Raw genomic sequence first — 24,057 nt, forward strand, 5'->3', positions numbered from 1 at the left:
TGGGGAATGGCTGAACAAACTGTGGTATATGCGGGTGATGGAATACTATTGTGCTAAAAGGAATAATAAACTGGAGGAGTTCCAGGCGAACTGGAGAGACCTCCAGGAACTGATGCAGAGCGAAAGGAGCAGAGCCAGAAGAACATTGTACACAGAGACTGATATACTGTGGTAAAATTGAATGTAATGGACTTCTGTACCAGCAGCAATACAGTGACCCAGGACAATTCTGAGGGATTTATGGTAAAGACGCTACCCACATTCAGAGGAAGGAGTGCAGGAGAGGAAACATATAAGAAAAACAACTGCCTGAACGCATGGGTTGGGGTGGACGTGATTGAGGGTGTGGACTCGAAACTACCACACCAATGCAACTACCAACAATTTGGAAATTGTTCTTGATCAAGGACACATGACAAAACTAGTGGAAATGTGCATCGGCCATGGGTGGGTGGAATGCGGGGGGCGAAGGGGAAAGGAGGAGCATGAATCATGTAACCATTTTAAAAATGAATATTAATAAATGTTTGAAAAAAAAGGCAACCAAAGCATACACAAAATATTACATGCAAAAGTAATGTTAAATTCACATGGTCACTCTAAATTAAGGACCAATTAACATGCTTACATTCATGAAATCATTTCTATCTGTGAGGTACTATGCAATTTAGTAACTTATCTTTCTTCCTTCTAACATTAAAATAATAGATTATTATATTTAAACATACCCTTTAAAAGTAAATGTTGATGGATTTGCTTTTCGAAAAGGTAGAGGTAGCTTTAAGGACTAGAAAAATAAGTAATCAGTATGAGAGAAGTAATTTTAAAATTCAGCACTGAACAGAGAATATAGAGGGTAAAACAGCTTCTTTTTTTCTTAATTTGAAATCTTCTCTTACACATCTTTAGAAACCAAAGAGAAAGTGTTTTAGAAAAGATATAAGAGAATTTTAAAAAGCATTAAATTAATTTGTTAAATATTTAAAATCTATCAAGTAAATAGCAAGTCAATTAATGACATCATCATTGTATGACTAGAACAGATTTTTTTTAACCTCTGCATGGTTTATGTTATTTTTTGCCTTCCAAAAGTTCAAAATAATGGTTTTAAGAAGTAAGGTATGCTTTAGATTACTCTAATGGGGCAGCTGGGTAGCTCAGTGGAGTGAGAGTCAGGCCTAGAGACAGGAGGTCCTAGGTTCAAATCCGGCCTCAGACACTTCCCAGCTGTGTGACCCTGGGCAGGTCACTTGACCCCCATTGCCCACCCTTACCAATCTTCCACCTATGAGACAATACACCGAAAGTACAAAGGTTTAAAAAAAAATACAAAAAAAAATAGATTACTCTAATGTGCAAATATCAGCTGAGAGGAGACTAGATTGAAAAAGCACTGCTGTGACCTAAAGAGAAATTACCAATTGTCTCCACTCCACAAAGATGAATTACCACCTATCCTGTTATCTTCCTTAAGAAGTACAAAGGATATCTGAACATCTTACCTGAGATAACTGTACCTATATAATGCTAAATTTTGAGCTGCACTATGCCTACTAATAAATATTCAAGGTAGACAATTCAAGATGTAGATTACCTTGGTAAAAAATTTTTAACATAGTCCAATCTTTGTCTTAATATCCACTTTTCATCCATGAAATCATACTGAAATCAACATTTATTAAAGGAATAATATACATGCTGAGAATATTACCCAAAAGGGCTTATTCAATATACCATAGTCTTCTTTCTAAATCTCTTGTCATTGTGGGACAGCCAATACAAACGCAGAGGTGGAAAATTAAATGGTGTTATGTGAGTGACAGTGAGAAGGCCAAATTGTCTAGATGGCAGAATAAAGGTATGAGAGAGTAATGAAAAATGAAAATGCAAACACAGGTTGGAGACCGGCTGAAAAGGCCTTTAAAAGCTAAACAGAGTTTGTCTTTGTATCACAGGGAGCCACTGGACTTCACTTAGTAGGGAAGAGATATGGTCAGATTTGCATGATGGAAAAATTACTTCAGCAGCAAAATGAAAGTGAGATTGTAGTTGGGCGATTCAAGTCAGCTTTTGCTTCAAGTCAACAAATTGAGGAACAACTTTTTTGATAACACTGTAAATTCTTAAGAGACCTTGATGTTTTATGATTCAAACTGCCAAAGAGTAAAATAAAACACACCTTGCCCTCAAAAAAGATTACATTCCATTGGAGAACAAAATAAAGAGTTTGGGAAGAGAACATTCTAAAAGCAGATTCACTGTTCTCTTGTGATTCTGTGTGTTCATCTTATTATATGTATTCCATAATTAATAGCATAATTCCATGAGAGTTACTAACTACATTTTCCTTTTTGGTAAGGTCTGCAAAGGTTTAAATCCTACTAAATCTGTGATTTTGTCAGTGTGGGTACTCAACTACACTAATGTAGATCCAAACCCTCCTCTCAAATTCTTAGTAGACAGTTCAATTGGTTGCTGTAGCCAACTGTCCTATTAATACTTGAAAGCTTTCCAGATTGGCAAGACCTGCCAGAGCTTATGCTCTACTGGTCCAACCCCTAAATGGCTGGGGGGGGGGGGGTCATTGTCATTTGACAAGGGTTGAGATAACTTCAGTGGAGGTTTATGAACTAACAATAGAAAAAAAATCTTTTCGTGAATTTTTGAAGCATGAAAATGCATGTATTCATTAGTAGTATCATAACTATTACTAATAAGTAATGAAATGACCTAAAGATCAACAGCAGGAAACAGAAGGTGAAATAAAAGATCTAGGTGTGTACTATCTGAGGCTATAGGAAATCTCAAGAAGCCTAAACTTAATAAAATTACTTTCAAATAAAATGATAAAATCCAAAAAAAGGGAAAAAAACCCTTGTTTCTCAAATCTGTTTTCCAAATTCCCTTGTATTTGGCCATCACTTCTATCACTCTACTCAGTTCTCTCAAAGGTAACCTTCTCAGTGTCTCCTTTCTTTGCCACAGCTCTGTTTTAATTTTCCCTCTTTTTCCCTGTGCCACTGATACTTTCCAGCTAAGATCATTTGAATCCTAAGGTGAGGAGGATAATTCCACTGCTGCTGATGCTCACCTCCTAAGATCCCCATCACTTCTGTTCAATCTGTCTACCCCAAATTGTATGTCCCTCTTAAGAATTTGATCACTTAATTCTGCTTTCCTTCTCAAGGATCATGATTAGTCCCAAATCATTTTTTGGAGCTGAAAGGACAAAATGTTACTTTGAGAAATTTTGTCCCTTTGAACTACAAATCACAAGATCAAGTTGGTCTTCAAACTTATACTTTCAACAGAAAAGCCCTTGCTACAGAGACAATACAAGTTTTCTGGACCTCTTCATTGCTCTCTGGCCACTCTTTATCTCACTTCGCTCCTTTTCTTGATCTCTTACTATTGGTGCTCCATAAGGCTGTGTCCTTAGCCTTCTCACTTGGCACTCCTTTATTTCTATAATTTCAACAATACAAATAAATCTAAATTCTGTACTATCCTTTTCCCAAGGAAACCCTGATCTTCATCTCAAGTTTCTTATAGAATATGTCCAAATGGAGAACCCATAACTAAACATGCCCAAAGCCAGACTAATCTTTCCTCCTAATCCTGATCCATGCCCAACTTCCTTATTTCTCTAATAATACCTCAATTCAACCACTCACCTCATATTTAAAGTATTTCTTTCAACTTTCCTTCTCTCTCACCCTCTGACAATCAATCAGATATCAAGTTTTCTTAGTCTATTTCAAATACCTTATGAATCATTTCCCTCAATTCCCACTAACACCAGTCTAAGCCCTGATTTCTATCTATCTGGTAATACCCTAAAAGCACCTTCAGATTGATTTTACATTCTGCATTCTTTCCTAATTCCAATCTTCCTATTACTGCCGAGTTAGTCTTTGAAGATGACACTCCTGATCTTAAAAGCCTTTAATGAATCCTTACTACCAACCAAGACATGATTTCTCAGACTAGACCAGTAATGACTAACCTTTCAGAAACAGAGTGCCAGGCCCTAAGCCCACACCCTTCCCAAGTACCATGCCCCTCCCCCTCTCCGAGTGGTGGGTGTGCCCTGCCCACCCCTTACCCCACACAGGGGAGGGAGAAAGCACTCCCATTGGGCTGCTAGGCAGAGGGGTGGGTGAAGTGAGGAATGTCCTCAGTAATTGTAGAGAGGGAGAGGGGAGTAGCCCGAGCGCTCTGCTCCCCTCCAGCTCTGCCTCCTGTGAACCACTGACCTTACCCTTTGTGCACTCCCATTGGGCTATTGGGCAGAAGGGCAGGAGTCATGAAAAATGTCATCAGGCACACTGGAGGGGAAGAGGAGAGTAGCTCTTCCCAAGTCCCTCTGCGGGCCTTCTCTCACACTATTAGCCTCTCTAAACCCCATAGTAAAAGTAAATTGGATTATTTCCTGGTGATACTTCCTGAACTTTCCTTCATCTGTGTTTTAACTCATACTGTTCCCTATGCTTGAATTGCTCTCCCATTTTGTTACCCATAAAAGATACTTCATTGAACCCAGTTCAGATATCAATTCCTTGAAGAATTTCCACAGTCAAGAATTATTTTCAACCACAAGTCACAAGACTTTACAAAGCATTTGATTTGCACTCTCTTATCCACTACACATATTTCATTTTACATCAGAGCAATGTTTTTAAACCTTTAGGAAATTATTAGCCACATGATAGCACAAGGATCTTGCCTCATTTAATCTTTGCATTTTCTCCAGTGCAATGTTAGTATTTTCTTCTTTGGTCCAGATCTGTGATTTAATCTATACAGAGAATTCCTGGTATGAAAATTCTTCCCACCAATGCAGATAAACAATATATGTGCCCAGACTAAGAACATAACAAATGTTTGTTGAAACTGTTCCCTTAAATCTCTACCTCCAAAATTTTACTCAAGCTTTTCCCTCCATCTGGATCTTTCTCCTATCATCTCCACCTTTCATGATGCAACCAAATCCCTTCATGTAGAATTCAAATGCCATCTTCCCTTTTTTTGTTATTGTTCAGTTGTTTCAGTTGTATCCAATTCTCCAGGACATAATTTGAGGTTTTCTTGGCAAAGATATTGGATTATTTACCATTTCCTTTTCCAATTTGTTTTAAAGATGAAGAAACTGATGTAAACAGGATTAAGTGACTTACCCAGGGTCACAAAGCTAGCAAGTGACTAAGACCAGATTTTAAGAAAGGAAAATGAGTCTTTCTGATTCCGGGTCTGGTACTCTATCCACTGTACCATCTAGCTGTCCCATGGTCTTTAAGATGAAGCAAAAACACAGATAATAATGCTTCTTCTTTACTGTCATTTTCCTTATCAGCAATAAAATGAGAAGGACGATAACATATCTCAAAAGACTGTAGTGAGGATCAAATGAGGACACAGCTGGAAAGCACTCAGCATAGTATCTGTGACAAAACAGGTACTATAAGAATGCTAATTCCCTACCCCCTTTATTCAAATGCTCTCTTTTGGAAAAGCCTTCATCCTCTTGACTTTTCCTACATGGAATGAAATCGAATTCTTCTGAGTGATCTGAAATCTCAATAAGGACATTACAGTAACATTCTATGGCATGCTACAATAAACAGACGACCAAATATGAGTAATCCCTGGAGAATCTCACCACCTAAAGGAATTCCTTTTCAATTTGGACTCTATTGGAAGTATTCCAGGATCACAGAAATTGTCTACTCATACCTCTCAGTATGGATTAGATGATGTTTGAATAAAGTTAACTTTCTAATTGAATCATATCGAGGAATGTTTTATATTCTAAGTATAGACATATGTAACAACACCTTGTTAGAGAACCTCCTTTAAGGCTACACTTTCAAAAAAAAACTAATTTAAGTTATTTCATTTAAAAACAAGCTTTTCCAGGCCCAATATCTTTGAATCCAACGGAAGATGTAGTCCACTATAGAATCATTTGTGAAAATCTATTTTCTTCCATATTTTCATCAAATATAACTTTGTAGAGCATAATAAATATTTTAAAAGAGATGAAAAAGGCATTAGATGTGTTACTTCATATTTATTGATGCCTTTCAAATTGCTTTTTTTGGTAGTATTATTATCTAATGTTTTCAATTTGTTTATCTTCTCATTTTTGAGTATGCTGAGTACCAATTCTACAGCTACATTAAAACACTAAATAAATATTTAACTGTCAATAGTCGCCTATGTTAATTTCTATAACTTAATAATTTGGCCAGTCTAGTAGGTATCAACAAAGTTTACAAATATTGCTTTTCATGATTCTAATAAAATTGATATTGAGTTTATTTTGCTGGAAAAGACTTTTGGACATTAAATACTAAAAAAATTAACAACATAGCAAAAGAAAAGGACTTAAAAGTTACTGATATAAGGGCTTATAAAATCAGATTGCAGAAGGAACGAAAAAATGAGCCTTTATGATCTAAAAAATAATAAGATATCACAAAACAGATTCTTAAGAAAGTCCCAAGGGGCTTCATATCCACCCTTCAATTAGTGTTGAAATAACAATCACAGTACTTTGCAGTATGCATAAATATAACCTATTTTACAAGAAAACAAAGGAAGTGGTTCTTGGGGGATTAGTAATAGAATATGAAACCTTTAACCTCAAGGTTATGCCACTGAATTTGGTCCAGGTTTGTTTCTCCAATAATTTTAGCAGAGTCCAGCTGTTCTATACAGTATGGGAAGAGAACTGATCTCCATTTAATCCTCTCCACAAAGCTGTATGTCTATTCACCAAAGCATGCCAATAAAGCTATTGGAATCTAATTAGAGAGCTTAACTATTATTGAGCATTTTTTCTAAGAATTTATTTTTAAAATCCTTGAATAGAGGACATGGAAAATATAATGTAAATATCATTAACTATGGTTCTGCTGATTGTGGAGTCTTTCTGGGAGTAGATAAGATAATATTATTCTCTAAGGTCACCAATTAGATACTCTACTTAAAACTGAGAGTAGAGGCAAGAAAGAAAATAATGAAATTCAATTACATTTAGTACATACATAATAGCCCCAAACTACATCTCACCTTTTTCAGAGATATGATAAAGATCATAATTTAGTAATTATGTTTCAAAATCTTTAGTATTTTACTGCTTTTTAATTAGTTGCTTTTCTAGTTTGTTTATTAATTGATCTGTTCTTTTTTCTTGATATTATAATTTTTCACTTAAGAACTACTTTAGCTGTATCCCATAAATTTTGACATGTTATCTAATTGCTATTGTTTTAAATGAAATTTTCTATCTTATGTCATTTGTTTGATGGTTGCTTTTTTTGTTTATACTAATGTAGTCATTATGTGTAATTTTTTCCTGGTTCTTCTGAACTTCATTTTGCATAAGTTCATAAAAGTCTTCAAAACACTGCACTACTTTGGCTCCTCTCCCAATGTGTTTTAGACAAGACTGACTGTATCCTGTGATTTCTGGGAGCTGTTCTAATGGGTGCACTTTGTTTTTCTCCCACAAAGGATTTTTTTTCAATGAAAGTTTTTGCAGGATTCTGATAGTCTTTTTGTCAGATTGGATAGAGAAGTTTATAGTTATTTTTCTTTGGATTCTTTTATCTCCTTCTGATACATTTTTATCTCTTTTATCTCCTTCTGATACATTTTTAGAGATTTTACAAGGAATTTGTGGGGGATACGCCACCATCTTCCTAGAATTCTCCCTTCCACTTCTCTAAAAACTTTTATTTAATTTTTATTTTGTTCCAAAAACTCTCTCTCCTTCTTCCCCTTGGCCAACACATTGAAAAGTCAAGAAATGTAATATCCATTAAAAATATGAAAAACATTTCCACTGAGAGAGAGAGAGAATGAATATGCATTAATCTTCACTCAGGGTTCATCAGTTCTATCTCTGAAGATGGACAGCATTTTTCTTTATGAGTCCTTTGGAACTGTCCTGGATAATGGTACTGATCAAAGTAGTTAAGTCTTTCCCTGTTGATTACCATTACAATACTGCTGTTAATTAAATACAATGTTCTCTTTGTTCTATTATTCCACTTTTCATAAGTTCATATAAGTCTTTCCAGGTTTTTCTGTTCTTCATTTCTTATAGTAAACTACTATTCCATCACAAACAACTTATTCAGCTATACTCAACTGTTGGGCATCCCTCATTTTCCAGTTCTTTGTCACAACAAAAAAAGTTCTAAACACTTTTGTACATAAAATTTCTTTTTATTTTATTTTATTTCATTCATTCAACCTAGTAATTTCTAGTATTTCTGGGCAAAGGGGTATGAACAAGTTTTATAGCTCTGGGCAAAGTTGTAAATTGTTCAAACTCCAACATACATTAGTGTCTGTTTTTCCACATCATTTTCCTTTTCTATCATGTTAGCCAATCAGATAAGTATGAAGTGCTACCTCAGAGCTGTTTTAATGTTCATTTCTTTAATTATTTAATTATTAGTGATTTCAAGCATCTTATATGATTATTGATAGTTTTGAATTCTCTGATGTTCCTTCCTATTCTACCTCTATGATCATAATGAAATCATAAGTCCAAGGAAGATGTTTCAATATTTATGTTTCAATGGGACTATCATATCACTTATTAAAGTGCTCTGTCCAGTAGTGTAGAATTCTACCCAACTACTCTTCATCTTAAAAAAAAATCTTCTTTTCCCAATAAGATACTAAGGGCCTTCTAATTCTATGATTTCTGCTCAACACAAATACTTGTCTATCCTAATATCAATATTCTGCTAATGAAGCAAAATGTATGCATACTGTCCAAAGGAGATCGTAACACTCTATGGAGGCTTAAACTTCCGGTGAAATAATGGGTAAAGTTGAGACTACATAGTTAGTATAAGCATATATTTTCCATTAACAGGAAATATATGAAAAAATATAATCTGGTCATGTAATAGGAAAAAGAGGACCACTCTGGTTAACAACTTTTGCCCAGGTACATCCCTACCATTGGACAAACATAATGCTACTATCTGCTAATAAAATTGTTTACTTATGATAATAGTATTGATTTACTTTTCATTTCTCTCCATCCCATCTAAAAGAATATATACACTGAAACTAGAGTAAAAACTGCATTACTTTATAAAGCAATTTAAAATTAAATGCATCAACAGGAGAAAATTTTTTCCAAAATATTAGCAAAAATGTTTTGCTTATAAAAGTGACCATTATAAAGAAAGTTCACAGAATATCCTATTTAGCAAAGTTGATATGTATTTTTAGAACTAAATCTACAGTGTCTTTTTTTTAAGGCCTTTCTTCTATAGCTCTTTGGTAATAAAGCCAACAGATGTCTGTCTGTTGTAGAGGGAATTACTTTTTCTCAAGAGAAAACAGCTTACATAGGAAAAGAATAGCCATATGCTGACTATGCAATGTTTAGCACAAGTAGTAGAGAAGCATGTATTACCATGAAAAGCTGGAGGGTTTCAGTTACTCAAATTACGTTTCTTTAAAATTTAATGTAATTAACAAAGGTCAGTTTACATATTAAATTTATGTTAAATAAAAATAATGACAGATTAACTACATGACAAATTTAATAATCAATTGTATTATATAAAGGAAAACACAGCAATTAAAAGTTTTTCTTAAACATATATCACTCTTAATTGGCCTAATCCCTAAGAAATTTACAATGCTGCTTAGAAGGCTTAATTTAAAAGCTTAAGTTTGTCACAAATTGGTCGATTGTTATTTTTCTGTAATAATGATTCTTAGTTCCAGAAATTTATTCTCAGTTTTTCAATTTGATTGTGCCACTCAAAATTCATGAGTGTCCTAATTTTTTTTTAAACTCTTACCTTCCATCTTGGAGTCAATACCGTGTACTGGCTCCAAGGCAGAAGAGTGGTAAGGGTAGGCAATGGGGGTCAAGTGACTTGCCCAGGGTCACAAAGCTGGGAAGTGTCTGCGGCAAGATTGGAATCTAGGACCTCCCGTCTCTAGACTTGGCTCTCAATCCACTGAGCTACCCAGCTACCCCCAAGGATTTCAAATATAAATTTATAGCCCTTTATCCCTCTCCTTTTATACTAACTCCAAAAAAGCTGAAAAATATACATTTTATCAAGAGCTAGGACATAGCTGTTCAAGCATCAACAAAAAAAAGTTTACTAATTTGGCCAAGCCACTGTTTAAAGTCAGATTAATTAAGAAAAATGGAGTATACCCCAGGAATACAAAATATTTCATCAGCATTGGTGATGACACTATAAACTACTGTCTATGCTAATTATAAATTTTTAACATACTCTGATTCTATTTTTAAAGGATAAATCAATAACTACAGCTCTTTATTTCTAAAAATATATACAAATATTGTTCTGCAAAAAGCAATTTAAATATTATAATTTATAATATATTTGATATTGACAATTTCTAATGATCATCAGTTTTACTTGTTGATTTGGCTTCAAAGTAAGAGAATAACTGATAAAAGATTTTCTTTTTTAATAGGTTTAAGGTTTAAAAGATTCACCAGGAATAACTGTGTTTTGAAACTTGCATTGCCTAAAAAAGTATATTAATGTTATTTTCTTTCGAGTACCATTCACATAAATTTTTGATACTGCCTTTGCCTTCCTCTATTTGAGCCCTTGAGAAGAAAAAGAAAGTATCCTTTGAACTTCCTCATACGTATGCCATTAAAATATTAAAGAATCTAAGTAATATACTAAAAAAATACTTTAGTTATGGATTTAACAGTTGGCTTTGTTCCTAGGCTTAACTTGTATATACATATAATTATTCTCTTTGGTTCAATTATTTTTCTAACTTACAAAGCCTCATGCTACCAAATATGATAGGCAGGCTGGAACGGCATTGGTTAATGGTGAATAAATATACTTCTCATCTAAAATGTTTAGTCACTTATTACCTCATTACCCAAAAACAGTATCCTATAAGTGCCTTTTTAGGCAATGATTTAAGATGATGAAAAACAGAAATACTGGGGCACTGAATCTGGAGCAGGGAAACAAGTATTAAGAAAATGTGCCAATGCCCCTGGTTTGCAAGTCTGAAAATTAACTCTTAAAAAAAAGTTATTAGTTTAAAAAATATGTATAGAATATACTAATCAAGTCATTTTTCTGATAGAATCAGACTAGTTTCTAGGTCTCTTCAAGTAGATTTACTTTCCTTACCTGTTCAACTATATCACTGCTTATTTATATGTAATAAATCACCATTCTTAGAAATTATACTGCTAACTACATTAACATTTCCTTAAAAAAATTTGGAAATGTAGAGAGCTTTGCTCAATTTAGATGTAATAAACAAAAAATTTCAGTCCTCAAGAGACTAATACTATTTTGGGAATAAAAATAATTAGGGTTAACATTTATGTAACATTTCAAGGGTTACAAGGTTAACATTTCATTTGATCCTCCCAACAACCTTAAATGGTAGGTAATATTTTTAATACTCATTTTTCAAATGAAGAAATGACAGAGGTTAATTAACTTGTCCAGTCACAAAGCCAATAAATAGGATTTGAACTTGGGTCTTCCAGATTCTAAGTCTAAACATTATATTATGATAGAAAACATCTAAATGAATGTCCAATTAATATTCTTAAATTTGGGTGTTTTTTAATAAAAAGGATATAAAAATTTATGTCAGGTGTAGTACACTTGAATTTAGCTTCTGAGAAAAAAATAATATAGATTAAAAAAAACTTTATGGGACAATGATTATCTCTTAAAAGCCAAATTACACAAAATACTGCCTTTAGAATTTCTGTTCACTAAAAACATTTTTAGATAGGGTCTGTGATCATTATTAGAGTTAAAAACCAAAAAGTTTTTCAGAGAAAAACAACAACAAAAAAAAGGAGATCTACAGTTAAGATCTCGATAATACTATTTCTGGCAATAAGAAATAACTGAGAAAAAAAAGTAATATGAAGAGAAATGATAGAGACAAAGAAAAAGACTATGAGACAAAAAGAAATGTAAGATAACCTTCCTGATTTAAAAATGTGTATATAAGACAAACTATAATTTCAAATAGCAATAGTTTCAAGATGTCATCTCCATTTGCCCTTTGGCCATAATCTCATCTTTTTGTGATGTTTTGTCAAATCACTTTGTCCAGTGAAACTAAATTATAACTATCTAGTCATCCTTGGGATTTGCAATATGAAATACTAGCTCACAATGTAGTCTGTCTAAATCCTCCAAGATGAGATCCAAATAACACTCTACAGGAAGTAGGACATAATCAATCTATAACTTAGTGGACAAGTGTTACCCAGAGATACAATTGGAGAAGCTTTGCAGCATGCCCCATGGATCACAAAGATAATATCTATATTTAAAATAAAAATGAAATTTTAAAGTTATAGCATTTTATTAGGTGCTCATGTCTCCTTTCAAACCAAACTTTCAAACCATACTTCAGTAAAAAAAATTATTTTAAAGATAAAAAGGGATTAGATTTATTTAAACTACTATAATAAAACTTTGGTCTCACAGGCTTTCATCCCCAACACCATCCTTGATTCTGTTTGACCCTCAATCCTAGATTGAAGGTTTTACTTAAATTCTTGATTTATTTTTCTTTCATTTATTTTCTTTTCCCCTTCTTTCCTCCCCTCTATTTCCCCTCAATTAAGTGGTCATCTCAAAATCTCTCTTTTCCCAACCTCAATATTATATATTTATTGGTTTACTTTTGTAATATGCCTTTTCCTAAGACATTATTTCCTTTGTTCTCTTCATTAATTCTTTTCCTTTACAGTCTACTCTGAAATTTTATTCTCTTCTTCTTGGTGTATACTTTTATTTTTAACTTTGTTTAGCATACAAAATTAAAGCATCAGAATTACCAGGTTTAAACTCGCTCTTCAAAAATTTCTATGTTTTTGACTTTATAAATATTGCCTGTTTATCTCTTTTTTCCACTCTGCCTCAAAATCAATTTGCGACAGAGGTAATCTTGCAAAAAAAAAAAAACAGCATTACATATAAGAAATGATTTTGTCTCCCATTAGATCTAATTTTACTTCCTGCTCTTCCCCAAATTTATTCTCAATTACTGTACCATCTCAGGTCTGTACCTATCTCCCACCCCTTCCATACCCTTTTGTGTGTCAGCTCCTCCTAGGAGTTCATACATCCCTACTTTGGGGCCAAGAGTTTGAGAAAAAGATTGGGGGTAAATGGTAATAGGCAAGGCTTGAGGGACTTTCGAAAAACAGGCACACCGATATACTGTTGCTGACACTGTGAACCGGAAATCAAATCATTCTGGAATGCAAATAGTGACTAAAAAGTCAATATCCTTTGACACCAAAGAGGTCAATGACAAAAAGAAAGGCACCATATACCTCAAAATAATTAGTAGTAATAAATTACCTTTAGTAGTGGCAAAGAATGGGAAACAAATTATATGGCCATCAACAGGGAATTGGCTAAAGAATGGTGGTATAGTCATATGACCAAATATTACCACACTGTAAAAAAATGATAAAATGGTCAGAAAACTTTCCTTAAATGGTGCAAAGTAAGCAGAACAAGGAAAACAATATGCACAATGGCTACAATAATGCAAATTGAATGCAACAACTAATCAAAAGTGAATGGTGATAAATTACAATGACCAAGCCTGACCTGAAAGAAGGTCACCACTGCAGAAAATGGCAAGCAAGAGAGTACTGAATATGTCATATTTTTTGCTGACATGTTGGTGGGTTCTACTGAACTTTTATCTCCCTCTTTTTTTATTCTTTATTATAAGGAATAACTCTCTGGAAAAAGAAGGGAGGGAAACTGGAAAATATAGGTAATGTAGAAAAAAGGGGGGAAATTATTTTTTAATGGAAGAAATTTAATTTTACTTCATGTGCTAAAAAAAAAACACCTAATGCTCAGTTAAGAATTTCATCTATGCCTAACCCTGAAAGGCTCAGAGAGATACAACCTCCAAAAATCTTCTATTATTATTGATGCATCATAGACATCCAATTCTTATTCCGATGAAATCTAATCAAGGCTACCTAAGACCAAGGTCATAACACACATTTTAAAGTTGACTGAATATAACCACCACAATAACAGGCAGATTCTTAGAAAATACAGAAGGCTACTCTTAATAAAAATGTTTTTAAATGTTTAGGTGTGACATATGGTATCTAATAAAAATCACCCCCAAATAGGCTCTCTGTCTTTTTTGCCTTTGTTTCTGTTGTCTTGCATTGAACAGGCACTAAATGTTTGTCATATTGAATTAAATTCTCATATTCTAGACGGATTCAATGTTAGGTGTACCATGAAATTTTAAAACACTACAAAAAAGTTAATCATAAATAAAATATCTATATCACATAAAACTGACATTTTATTTAATAATGTATATAAAATAAGAATAACTCCCATTCCTCTCACTCCCTCTGCCAATAATTATTAAATTATCTTTTTTATTTTATCAACATCTAAATTCTTTAAAATACACTGATACATGGTGAGTATAATTTGAATACTTGTAAATCAAAGATGAATCTAATTTTCATACAAATCTTTCAACTACTCCATATAAAAATACTTTAATCAAATATTTAATATACGACAAGTATACTGCACATACACAATTCTGTATGAATATAACTTTGCAAAAAGTAATATATTTTCAAAGATTACCAAAAGTTGACTATATCTATATCTTTGTATCTTATACAAATAGCTAACAATGTGGTTTTCTAAATGAACATATGTTAAATCTATTTCACTTATTGCAATATTACATATTAAATAAGACTAAAAACATGTAAAAAGGGGAAAAAATTTCTAAAAGATACAATGCCAAACAACTCCACCCATGTTCTTTTCTACATCTCTAAATCAAAATCAGAAGAGCTCAAAAAGTTTGTGTACACATACATTTGCATTTGCATTCACACACACACACCACATAGCTGAATTAAAATCCTTCCTCTGAAAAGGAGGTAGATTGTTTGGGAAAGGTCTAGATTGATGGGAGATGAGGAACACCCACCTAGAGACCTCCCCAGAAACAGCAAAGCACAAAACCCTTGGGTTTTTGAAAACAAGTTTATTTTGTTAATTTGGGTAAAGGGAAAGGGTAGGAAGAGTTCTAAAACTACAGATCTAAGGTCCATCCAACTTCTAGGAACCTCGGGAGAGGTACTCTTCTGTAGGCACTGCTCTTACTTAAACCCCAAACACTATCTGACTATATCCACTACTCTAAATACCCAAATTGTCTTTAAGAAGGACAAGGATAAGGAGCCTGGGGTTGGCTTCCTAAGTAATTCAGAGTCCCAGGTGACAAATTCTTGGGATTATCTTAGGCCAGTGGATCTCTGACTGGTAGTTCTCCAGCAGATAATCTCTCTGTACTCCAGGGAAAAGACAGTCTTCTCCAGGGTAAATTCTCCAACCCAAGAATCCCTAAATCTTTCCACAAGATTAGGTTTACCCAGGGAAAATGCCAGAGCAAAATCCTCCTTCCAGCTCAGTGGAAAGCTAGATTAGGAGTGACCTTTAAAAACAGCCAAATCCCAAGATCCTCCTCTCCTTCTAGAATCTTTTCACCCCCAGGGCTTGAATTAAAATTCTCCTCCTTTCCACATAAAGATAACCCATGAATTTCTCCCTACCCCTAATCACTTATCCTTACACATCCAAAATAAGATGTATAAAGAAAAAATGTAAACAGCTCATTTCATTCTTTTTTTTTTTAAACCCTTACCTTCTGTCTTAGAATCAATATTGTGTATTGGTTCTAAGGCAAAAGAGCAGTAAGGGCTAGGCAATGGGGGTTAAATGACTTGCCCAGGGTCACACAGCTAGGAAGTGTCTGAGGTCAAATCTGAACCCAGGACCTCCCATCTCAGGGCCTGACTCTCAATGCATTGAGCCACCCAGCTGCCCCCTCATTCATTTATACAGCAAGAAATTTTCCTCAGGCACAGAATATTATTTAAATTTCATTTTTCCATTACCATTAACAAAATAGCTGATTTACCCCCCAAAATAGAAATTACTTACTTGCTACCTCCAGTGATGCATTATGGCTCACAGCTTCTCCAAGATAATTCCGTGCTACACAGATATAGACACCTTCATCAGGTCTACTTTTGCGTCCATGTACTATACGTAAGAAAAATAAAGATCCACTTGGAAGTAACATCCGGTGTGAACGAGAGTCATCTTTGTCTGTTTCCACTCTTTCTCCTCCTTTATACCATTCAATAGTTGGTGTGGGTCTGCCTTCTGCTTTACAGTTCAAAGTAGCTGGTTCGCCTTTAGAAACAATGAGATCAGAAGGATGTTCAACAATACGAGGAGGAAAATCCTCCTGACGAAGACGGGAACCTAAAAAAGAATTGAAAAAATAATGTGTTCATGTATCACTTTTAAGAGATTTAAATTTGTTCTACTTTAAGAGGTTTTTTAACTCCTTAGCCTATTATTCAAGAACTCATATAATCTCTCCTCAATCTACTTTTTCAAGATTATCCTCCACTATTCCCCAATATAAAACCAGGCAACTCAGTTTAGTCATATCACTCACCCCATCCTGCATGCTTTGATGCCCTACCTCGTTGCTCTCCTTTCACACTCTCCTTTCACACTGGCTCATTATAGTCAGTAATCTAGTCTTCCAATGAACTCAACTTAACCTAATCTATAATAATAGTATTTTCCCCCACAAAATGTGTCATATTTTCCCGTTAAGGGTATAACTTTCTTAAGAGCAGAAACTTCTTATACATATTTATATAAGCCATAATGCCTAAGGCACTGCTTTAAGTTTAGAAATAATAAGTACTTGTAATTATAGCATATGTTAATATTCATAAAGGGAATTTTTATAACAATCCTGGAAAATAGATAGTGCATATGAATCTCATCCCAATTTACAGATGAGAAAATTTGGCTCAGATCAAATAGGTAATAAATGTCAAAACTACAGCTTGGACCAAGGTCTACTGATTTATTCTTAAAAAAATATTCCTGAATGAATGTCCCCAAAGTGTCATTTCAAAATATGGTTAATAAGACAAATATGTAGCAAAGAGTAAAATTTATTCTTTCAAAAGCACCTAGGGGTAGTTATTCAACTGTACATATAAATCTGTTGCATACCAAAAACAAATTTAGGTTAGTTATCTATCTCCCATTGAAATTTTCCATAGAATTTTTCCATAGAAACAGTATCGTCTTTCTGTATTTGTATAGATATAGTTTCCTACAAAAGCTTATTTAACTCATTATTCAGATAGGCAGACAAACAGAAATACAGTACTGAAGACAGAATCACATATGGGCCTGCAAAATTCCCTAGTGCAGGAACCAGATTAAAAAGGAACTCAGAAATGTTTAACAAAATATGTGTGTGTGTGTGTGTGTGTGTGTGTGTGTGTGTGTGTGTGTGTGTAACATAGATAATGTTTATTTGTCATTTTCTAAGTCAATATGCAGCCCACAGGTATCCATTTCTATTTGAGTTTGACACCACTGCTATAAACCTTATTTGTTATGGGTAACAATTTTTCTACAGGAAAACAAAGTCAACATTCTTACTTGTGGCACCACAAATGCACCACAAGGCTGCATATTGACTTAGAAAATGGCAAATTAACATTATCTATGTTACACACACACACACACACACACACACACACACACACACACACACACACACACATTTTGTTAAACATTAGGGCAACCTCCAACTACAAAAATCACTGGTAGTTGCTAACATGGCCTAGAACCCTTGCTTCCAGCAAGGCAGCAGCCGTTGATTGAGAGCCAGGCACAGGAATAGGAATCTGGCCAATAAAGACATTTCAGGATACATAGTGGTTCCAGGTACTCCCTAATAAACAATTTTCATTTCTTCTGAGAATAAGAGGAATTGGTCCCTTTGTTTCCCTTTCCATTGCCAATGATTATTGCTTCTAATCAAGGTTTATTTCCTTTCATGGTATACTATGAAAGAGGATACACTTTCATGTCTTCTTTCCTGTGTTCTCATAAATAAAGTACTTTCTAAAAACTACCATGGTTATTTATTGATAACATAAGAAAAGGAGACCAGAATAAGATAATATAGAAAGCTTTAATGGAGGAAAAGGGTGGAGAATGGAGGGGAGGAGCAGCAAGGGGGAGGCTGATACTAGTAGATGCCTACAGAGTGTTGGGGAAAGGGGAGGTGTAAGGTCTGTAACTTCCTATGCCCTCCTCTTCAGTTCTTCCACCTAAATGGGGTCAAAAGAGAAAGTCATACATATATGCTAGTGATGGATCTCTCTACCCAAGGAAACAAAAGTTCATCTACATTTCATAGGAAATCCAAATAAATTCAGGCTATCATATGGAAAGTGGGAGACTAAAAAGTAGAATATACACTAGTAAAAGTTGACTTCTAAAGTTCTTCCAACTTAGAATCTGTGGTCCTATAGCTGCTTCAAGATCTGACTAGTTATGGGATATAAGAGAATTTTTTACCATAATAGAAGTTAAAGAAGGAGTTGCCTTGGGTATTCAAGTCTTTGAATTAATCTTTAATACCTTAAGTCTAGCCACTGAAGACCTGATTTTGGATTAACCAAGAATTTGGGCTAGGGAACAAGAATCCAACAGAGAAAGAAAGGAAGGGAAATTCCAAAATGAAACAAAAAGGATAATGTGAGCAGTAGCAGCCAGAAAAAAGGAGAATTCTAGTGGATGCCAGAATCTTCTGGGTAACTATTAATATATAAAATATATGTAAATGACATAGCATCTATATTGCAGTAACACAAAAACATTTTAAATATAAATAGATAAATAATATTCATTCAAAGGTAAGATCATAGCTTTAGAGCTAAAAAATTAGCTCTGAGGTCGTCTAATCCAGCCTCCTCATTCTACAATTGAGAAAAATTAAATTAAAAAAATTAAAGTCATATATGTAGTTAAATCCATGTTTTATGACTACAAATTCTTTCCATTGAATCATTCTGCCTCCCAATGATAGGAGGGAAAGTGTGATGGCAAAAAGCAAGCCCTAGAGGGGGCAGATGGGTGGCTCAGTGGTTTGAGAGCCAGGCCCAGGGAGAGCCGGGAGATCCTGGGTTCAAATCTGGCCACAGACATTTCCTAGCAGTGTGACCCTGGGCAAGTCAATTGACCCCCATTGCCTAAAAAAAGCAAGCCCTAGAATATTTAAAAGTCTTCAAAATTTCAATGAGAGTCCAAAAATGAAACTGGAGAAAAGGTGTGAAATTCCCTGGCCATTAAGTACCTGTACTCTATGAATTTTTCCCTTAACTATCAATTTAATATTTTTAAGCATCCTTAATTGTATTATTAAATGCTAAGTTTTCCTTGCTAAAAGTAAAAAGTAGTATAGTAAAAGTCCTGGTTATCCAAAACCTTACTAAAATGAATGATTCTAAAGAGTCAAGTTGGCACTTCAAGGATCAATTCCTCTTTTAAAAATGTACCACACAGTTCCTTTCATTTTTAAAGCACAGTGAACATAATTTATCTCTTCTTTATGACTGTGGGGTTATCATCTGAACATTAATTATTCTGCTCTGCCCATACAGTGATGCCCTTAGGACTTAATTGAATATGTGAGGTGTTTACTCTTACATTAAATTACCTTAAATAGCTGGGGTTTTTTAGTTCTGTCTGCTTCTCAGTTTTTCAGATTCCTCCCTTGCTATCAGCTGTTACTATTGCAGTACTCAGTGTGCTTGACTCTATCATTTCCTACTATGGATTTAGAAATTATATAACCAATTTTTAAAAAGTTTTCTTTTAGAGTTAAGCACTATAGTATCTCTTACATTGGGCCTAGAGCATTATCAATACAAGGAGAAGAGGGGCATAAACAATGAAAAGGAACATATATGAATATTAACTTTAAAGATCTATAAAATATTCACAAGATACATTGAAGTCATAAGAGAAAAACATATCATGGGTTTAAAAAAGTCCAAAATTTTGTATAATTAATAATGAATGGAACTTATAAAGATAGTTATATAAGAAAATAGAAATGTGGCTCCTGAAGAGGAAAAAGTAAAAATGGGAAGTTAAAGAAAAAAGGGATAGTGAGATGGAAACAGAGGCAAAAAGAAAAAAGAACACCTCAATAGTACACTAATAGGATAAGAAAAATGTATTAAGGTACAACATAATGACTAAAGAAAAATTAATTTTCATTAAAAATAGTTATATAAAATACACCAATTTATAAAGGGTAGAAATTGGTTTCATAATAAGCAAAAGTTTGGAAGATAATGATCTTGGATCTAATTCGATTGTTGGACCTTTAAAGCTGCCTGGCTAACCTGAACATTAAATGAACTAAATAATTTTATCAATCCCTGAAGTGATCTAGACTCCTCTAAACCCTACTAAGAATAATAAGCATCAGGTCTTGAGCTATTTGGGAAAGTGGATTCTTGATATATTTTTTATATTCCCCATTTAGGCCTAGAACCGAACCAGAGCTAGGCAAAGGGTCTGACACCATTTTGTGAGGAGAAGTGGGTACCATACATTCCTTTGTTTTTAGCATATCATAAGTATTATTTCATCTCATAAGAAATTTCAACATTGGTATCATTGAAATATTAAGTTTGCCCTAGGGAGATGATAGTGGTGAGATTGTGGTGTCTGAAAGTAAACTGCTAAGAGATGTGCAATTATTAAAAATTAGTCCAGAAGTCTAAAGCTTCTTGGGTAAACTGTTTTCCATAAAGGAATCTATAATTTTCTGACAGGTTGATCACAAAGCTAATTTTAATCTCGTCTAACAATGTGCTTAAATAACTTTAACATGGTAAGCAGTTAGGCTAAGGAAAATATTCTATCTCTTCTTGTAGATACCTCACATAAGATCCTGATACTACACCTAGATTTCTTGGCATATTATCTTTCTTAGCCTAACAAGCTGGTCTATAAATGGCAGAGTCAACTCTAGTCTCACATATTAGGTATAAGCTACCTCCAAAACAAATAGTGTATAATAAACAACTCTAAGTAAATCTCATTTGCTTATCACAATAAGAGGTATTAGTTGTACTCCACACCTGCTTTAGTATTTCTATGTAGAACCTTTTTAGATTTATATCTTTCTGGTTCCAGGTCTGTTGTTTAACATGTCATAGGATCAACACAGTATGCACAGTTTCATTACCAGTTGGTTGATCAAAAGCCATTCTTCAATGCCTTATCAAAGCCACTAGGTAACTTTGGAAATGACAAAGAAGTCATTGGAGCTGGTAGTGAGTGCTAATAATTTTGCAGTTTTTAAGCTCTTTAAAAATGATTCACTTAACTTTTTGGTGTTCTAAATATAAAATACATATCTACTGAACAACAAATAAACATAATATCAGAAGAAATGGACTGCATCAATATTAACCTTCTTGGGGGAAAATGAAGCCTGAAAGCCAAAGTTGTTACTCAAAAAATGACTTTGGAGGTTCTCATGGAAAAGGTATTCAAAGGCGGCAAATGTAACTAAAGCCAACATGGAACTCTGGGTGATGTCATCTTATCTTTTTAAACCCTACCTTCTGTTTTAGCATCAACACTAAGTATTTATTACAAGGCAGAAGAGCAGTAAGGGCTAGGCAACTGGGGTTAAGTGACTTGCCCAGAATCACACAGCTCAGAAGTTATTGAGGTCACATTTGAACCCAAGACGTCCCATTTCTAGTCCTGATTATCCATTGAAACACCTAGCTGTCCTTGGGTCATGTCAACTTGCAAATCTCAAAATGAGCATATTTTGAGCGTCATAAAGATGACTGAAATTGATATGCAACAATATCTGTTGCAGGCATACAATGATGGAGAAAGAATTAATATCATAGAAAGAACTGTTTCAAAAATGGCCTAAAATACATATTCATGGTAAGGTCCTAGGTATTAATTTCCAAGTGCCCCATGCAATTCTCTAAAATTAACTTTCAGAGTGGTTGTTGCACTCCATTGTTCAGGGTTAGAGAAGGATCTGAAGCTCCTAGAGCAAGGAAAATCCTAGGTATAATCTCTATAAATCTGCAGCATAGAATGAAGAAGAGGAAAATTAAAAAAAAAAACAACTTAAGAGAGTTCAAATTAACATCAAAGCATATTGATGTTTGATTATTTGAATGTGAAAGTCTTCACAGAAGGAAATGGCAAAATATCATGAATTGTGGATCAGGATTGAGAATTGAAAAAGGCCAAATGCTTATAGATCATGCCTCAAGTATCTGTAATATGAATATTTTGTTCAGTTAGAAAGAATATTCTGGATATGATCATTTTAAACAATAGTACCAAAAAATCTTACTATATCAGCAAACATTTGATTTCTTCTCATTAAATGAATTAAAGGCAATAAGAATAAGCACCAGTTTTGAAGACAGCCAATATATATAACATGAGGGGAAAAATTATACATGTGAATATAATAGAATATTATTGTACCACAAGAAATGATCAAATATATTCAAATTAACTTGAAAGACCTCTATGAATTGATTGAGAGTAAAGTGAACAAGATAAGAACAATTTATATGACTATATTAATTTATAATTATATAAATGTATAATCTATAAAATTTATTTGTCAAAAATTAAAAATTTACAATTCATAGTTACTTTGGAAAATTCTTTACAACTCTGATCAATGCAGTGACAAGCCACAATTCCTGAGAACAAAAAATGAAGCATTCCATTTCAGAGATATGATAGACAAAATACAAAATGAAGATACACATTTTTGGACATGGTCAATGTAGGAATTTATATTACTTAGCTCTGCATGTTTCTTCTCTCTCATTTATAAGGAAAAATAAAGGTTTATTTGTTGGACATAATTATAAAACTTGTTTTTAAATTACAAAAGACTAGAAGATATATAAAGTCAAACTAACAAATATATAAAAAACTAATACTAGGTATATGACTATACACAAGGCTTTGTAGGTCTGTTTCTTCATTTGTAAAAACTGACATAGTAATAGTTGTAACATCTAATTTGAATCATTTGTGAGATTTTAATGAGATCATGTAGGTAAAGTGCTTTTAAAAACCTCCAATACCTATTATATAAAGCATAAATTATTAGTTCATATTTTTATGTCTACTTATATTTTACAGGATTGACCTTGCATTAATAATGCTATTAGTATTATGCATTTTAAAGTCTGTCTCTTTTTGTAATTTTCATTATCAATAGGGAAAAAACTGATAGAATTTTTTCCTCACACTCTAGATTTATCCATTCTGTTCAGAGCCCAAGATTGACATTCTGTGTCTCTTACATATTGCCTGACAACTATCACCCTAATTAATCAAGTTTAGGAATATTTTAAGATCCTATATAAGAAAAATTTATCTGGCAATTAAGAAATACTCCTTTATGACTTGATTTTAATTGGCATAGCAGAAACCAAATCTAAATGAGTCAAAAGGGGCCTTTGAAAACAAGACTTGAAATGATGATCAGCTGACTTTGACAGTACCACAGGAAAGACAATAGGAATGAAGCTGGTAGCCAATAAGAAGGGCAGAGAAGAAAAAAGGGAACTGGTTCACTAATGGTCCTGATAAACAATTATAACAAATACATGTAATAGATAATAAGATAAAGGGATATAAATATTTATGATGCTCCAGCTGGGGAAAAAAAAAAAGAGATAAACGTAAGTGCTAAGTATTTGAAGGGAAATATGTAGAAGGTATATGAGATTTACAATGAAGAAACCAACCCTTGTTTGTAAATATTACTTTCTTTTTTTTCTTCCTTTTTAATAATTCACTTTTAATGGGAAAAAATGGGCATAAGTGACTAGATGTAGGGCCATCGTAAAAACATTTTTTTCATTCACTAATAATATTCAGTTTCCATTTCCCCCTAAATTTCAATTCTGCTTCCCATCTGTAGAGAAAACAGAATACAATCAGGTTTGTTTTTTTTAAATTCCCTAAACTGGCTGAGAAACAGAAATTTAGTCTGATAATAATCTTTAAGAATCAAAAAGAACTTGCTTGT

General features: G+C 33.6%; 1 protein-coding gene across 1 annotated transcript in view; it reads right to left on the minus strand.

Annotated features, from left to right (window-relative positions):
* The window catches only part of ROBO1 (roundabout guidance receptor 1), a 1,014,586-nt gene that overhangs the window by 413,372 nt on the left and 577,157 nt on the right, over window positions 1-24,057 (minus strand). The window contains exon 3 of the mRNA XM_044670323.1: window positions 16,053-16,379. Within this exon, the coding sequence (XP_044526258.1) occupies window positions 16,053-16,379 (327 nt within the window). The remainder of the gene's footprint in view (window positions 1-16,052; window positions 16,380-24,057) is intronic.

Source organism: Gracilinanus agilis, chromosome 3 (assembly GCF_016433145.1).
Source record: "Gracilinanus agilis isolate LMUSP501 chromosome 3, AgileGrace, whole genome shotgun sequence".
NCBI classification, from domain to species: Eukaryota; Metazoa; Chordata; class Mammalia; order Didelphimorphia; family Didelphidae; genus Gracilinanus; species Gracilinanus agilis.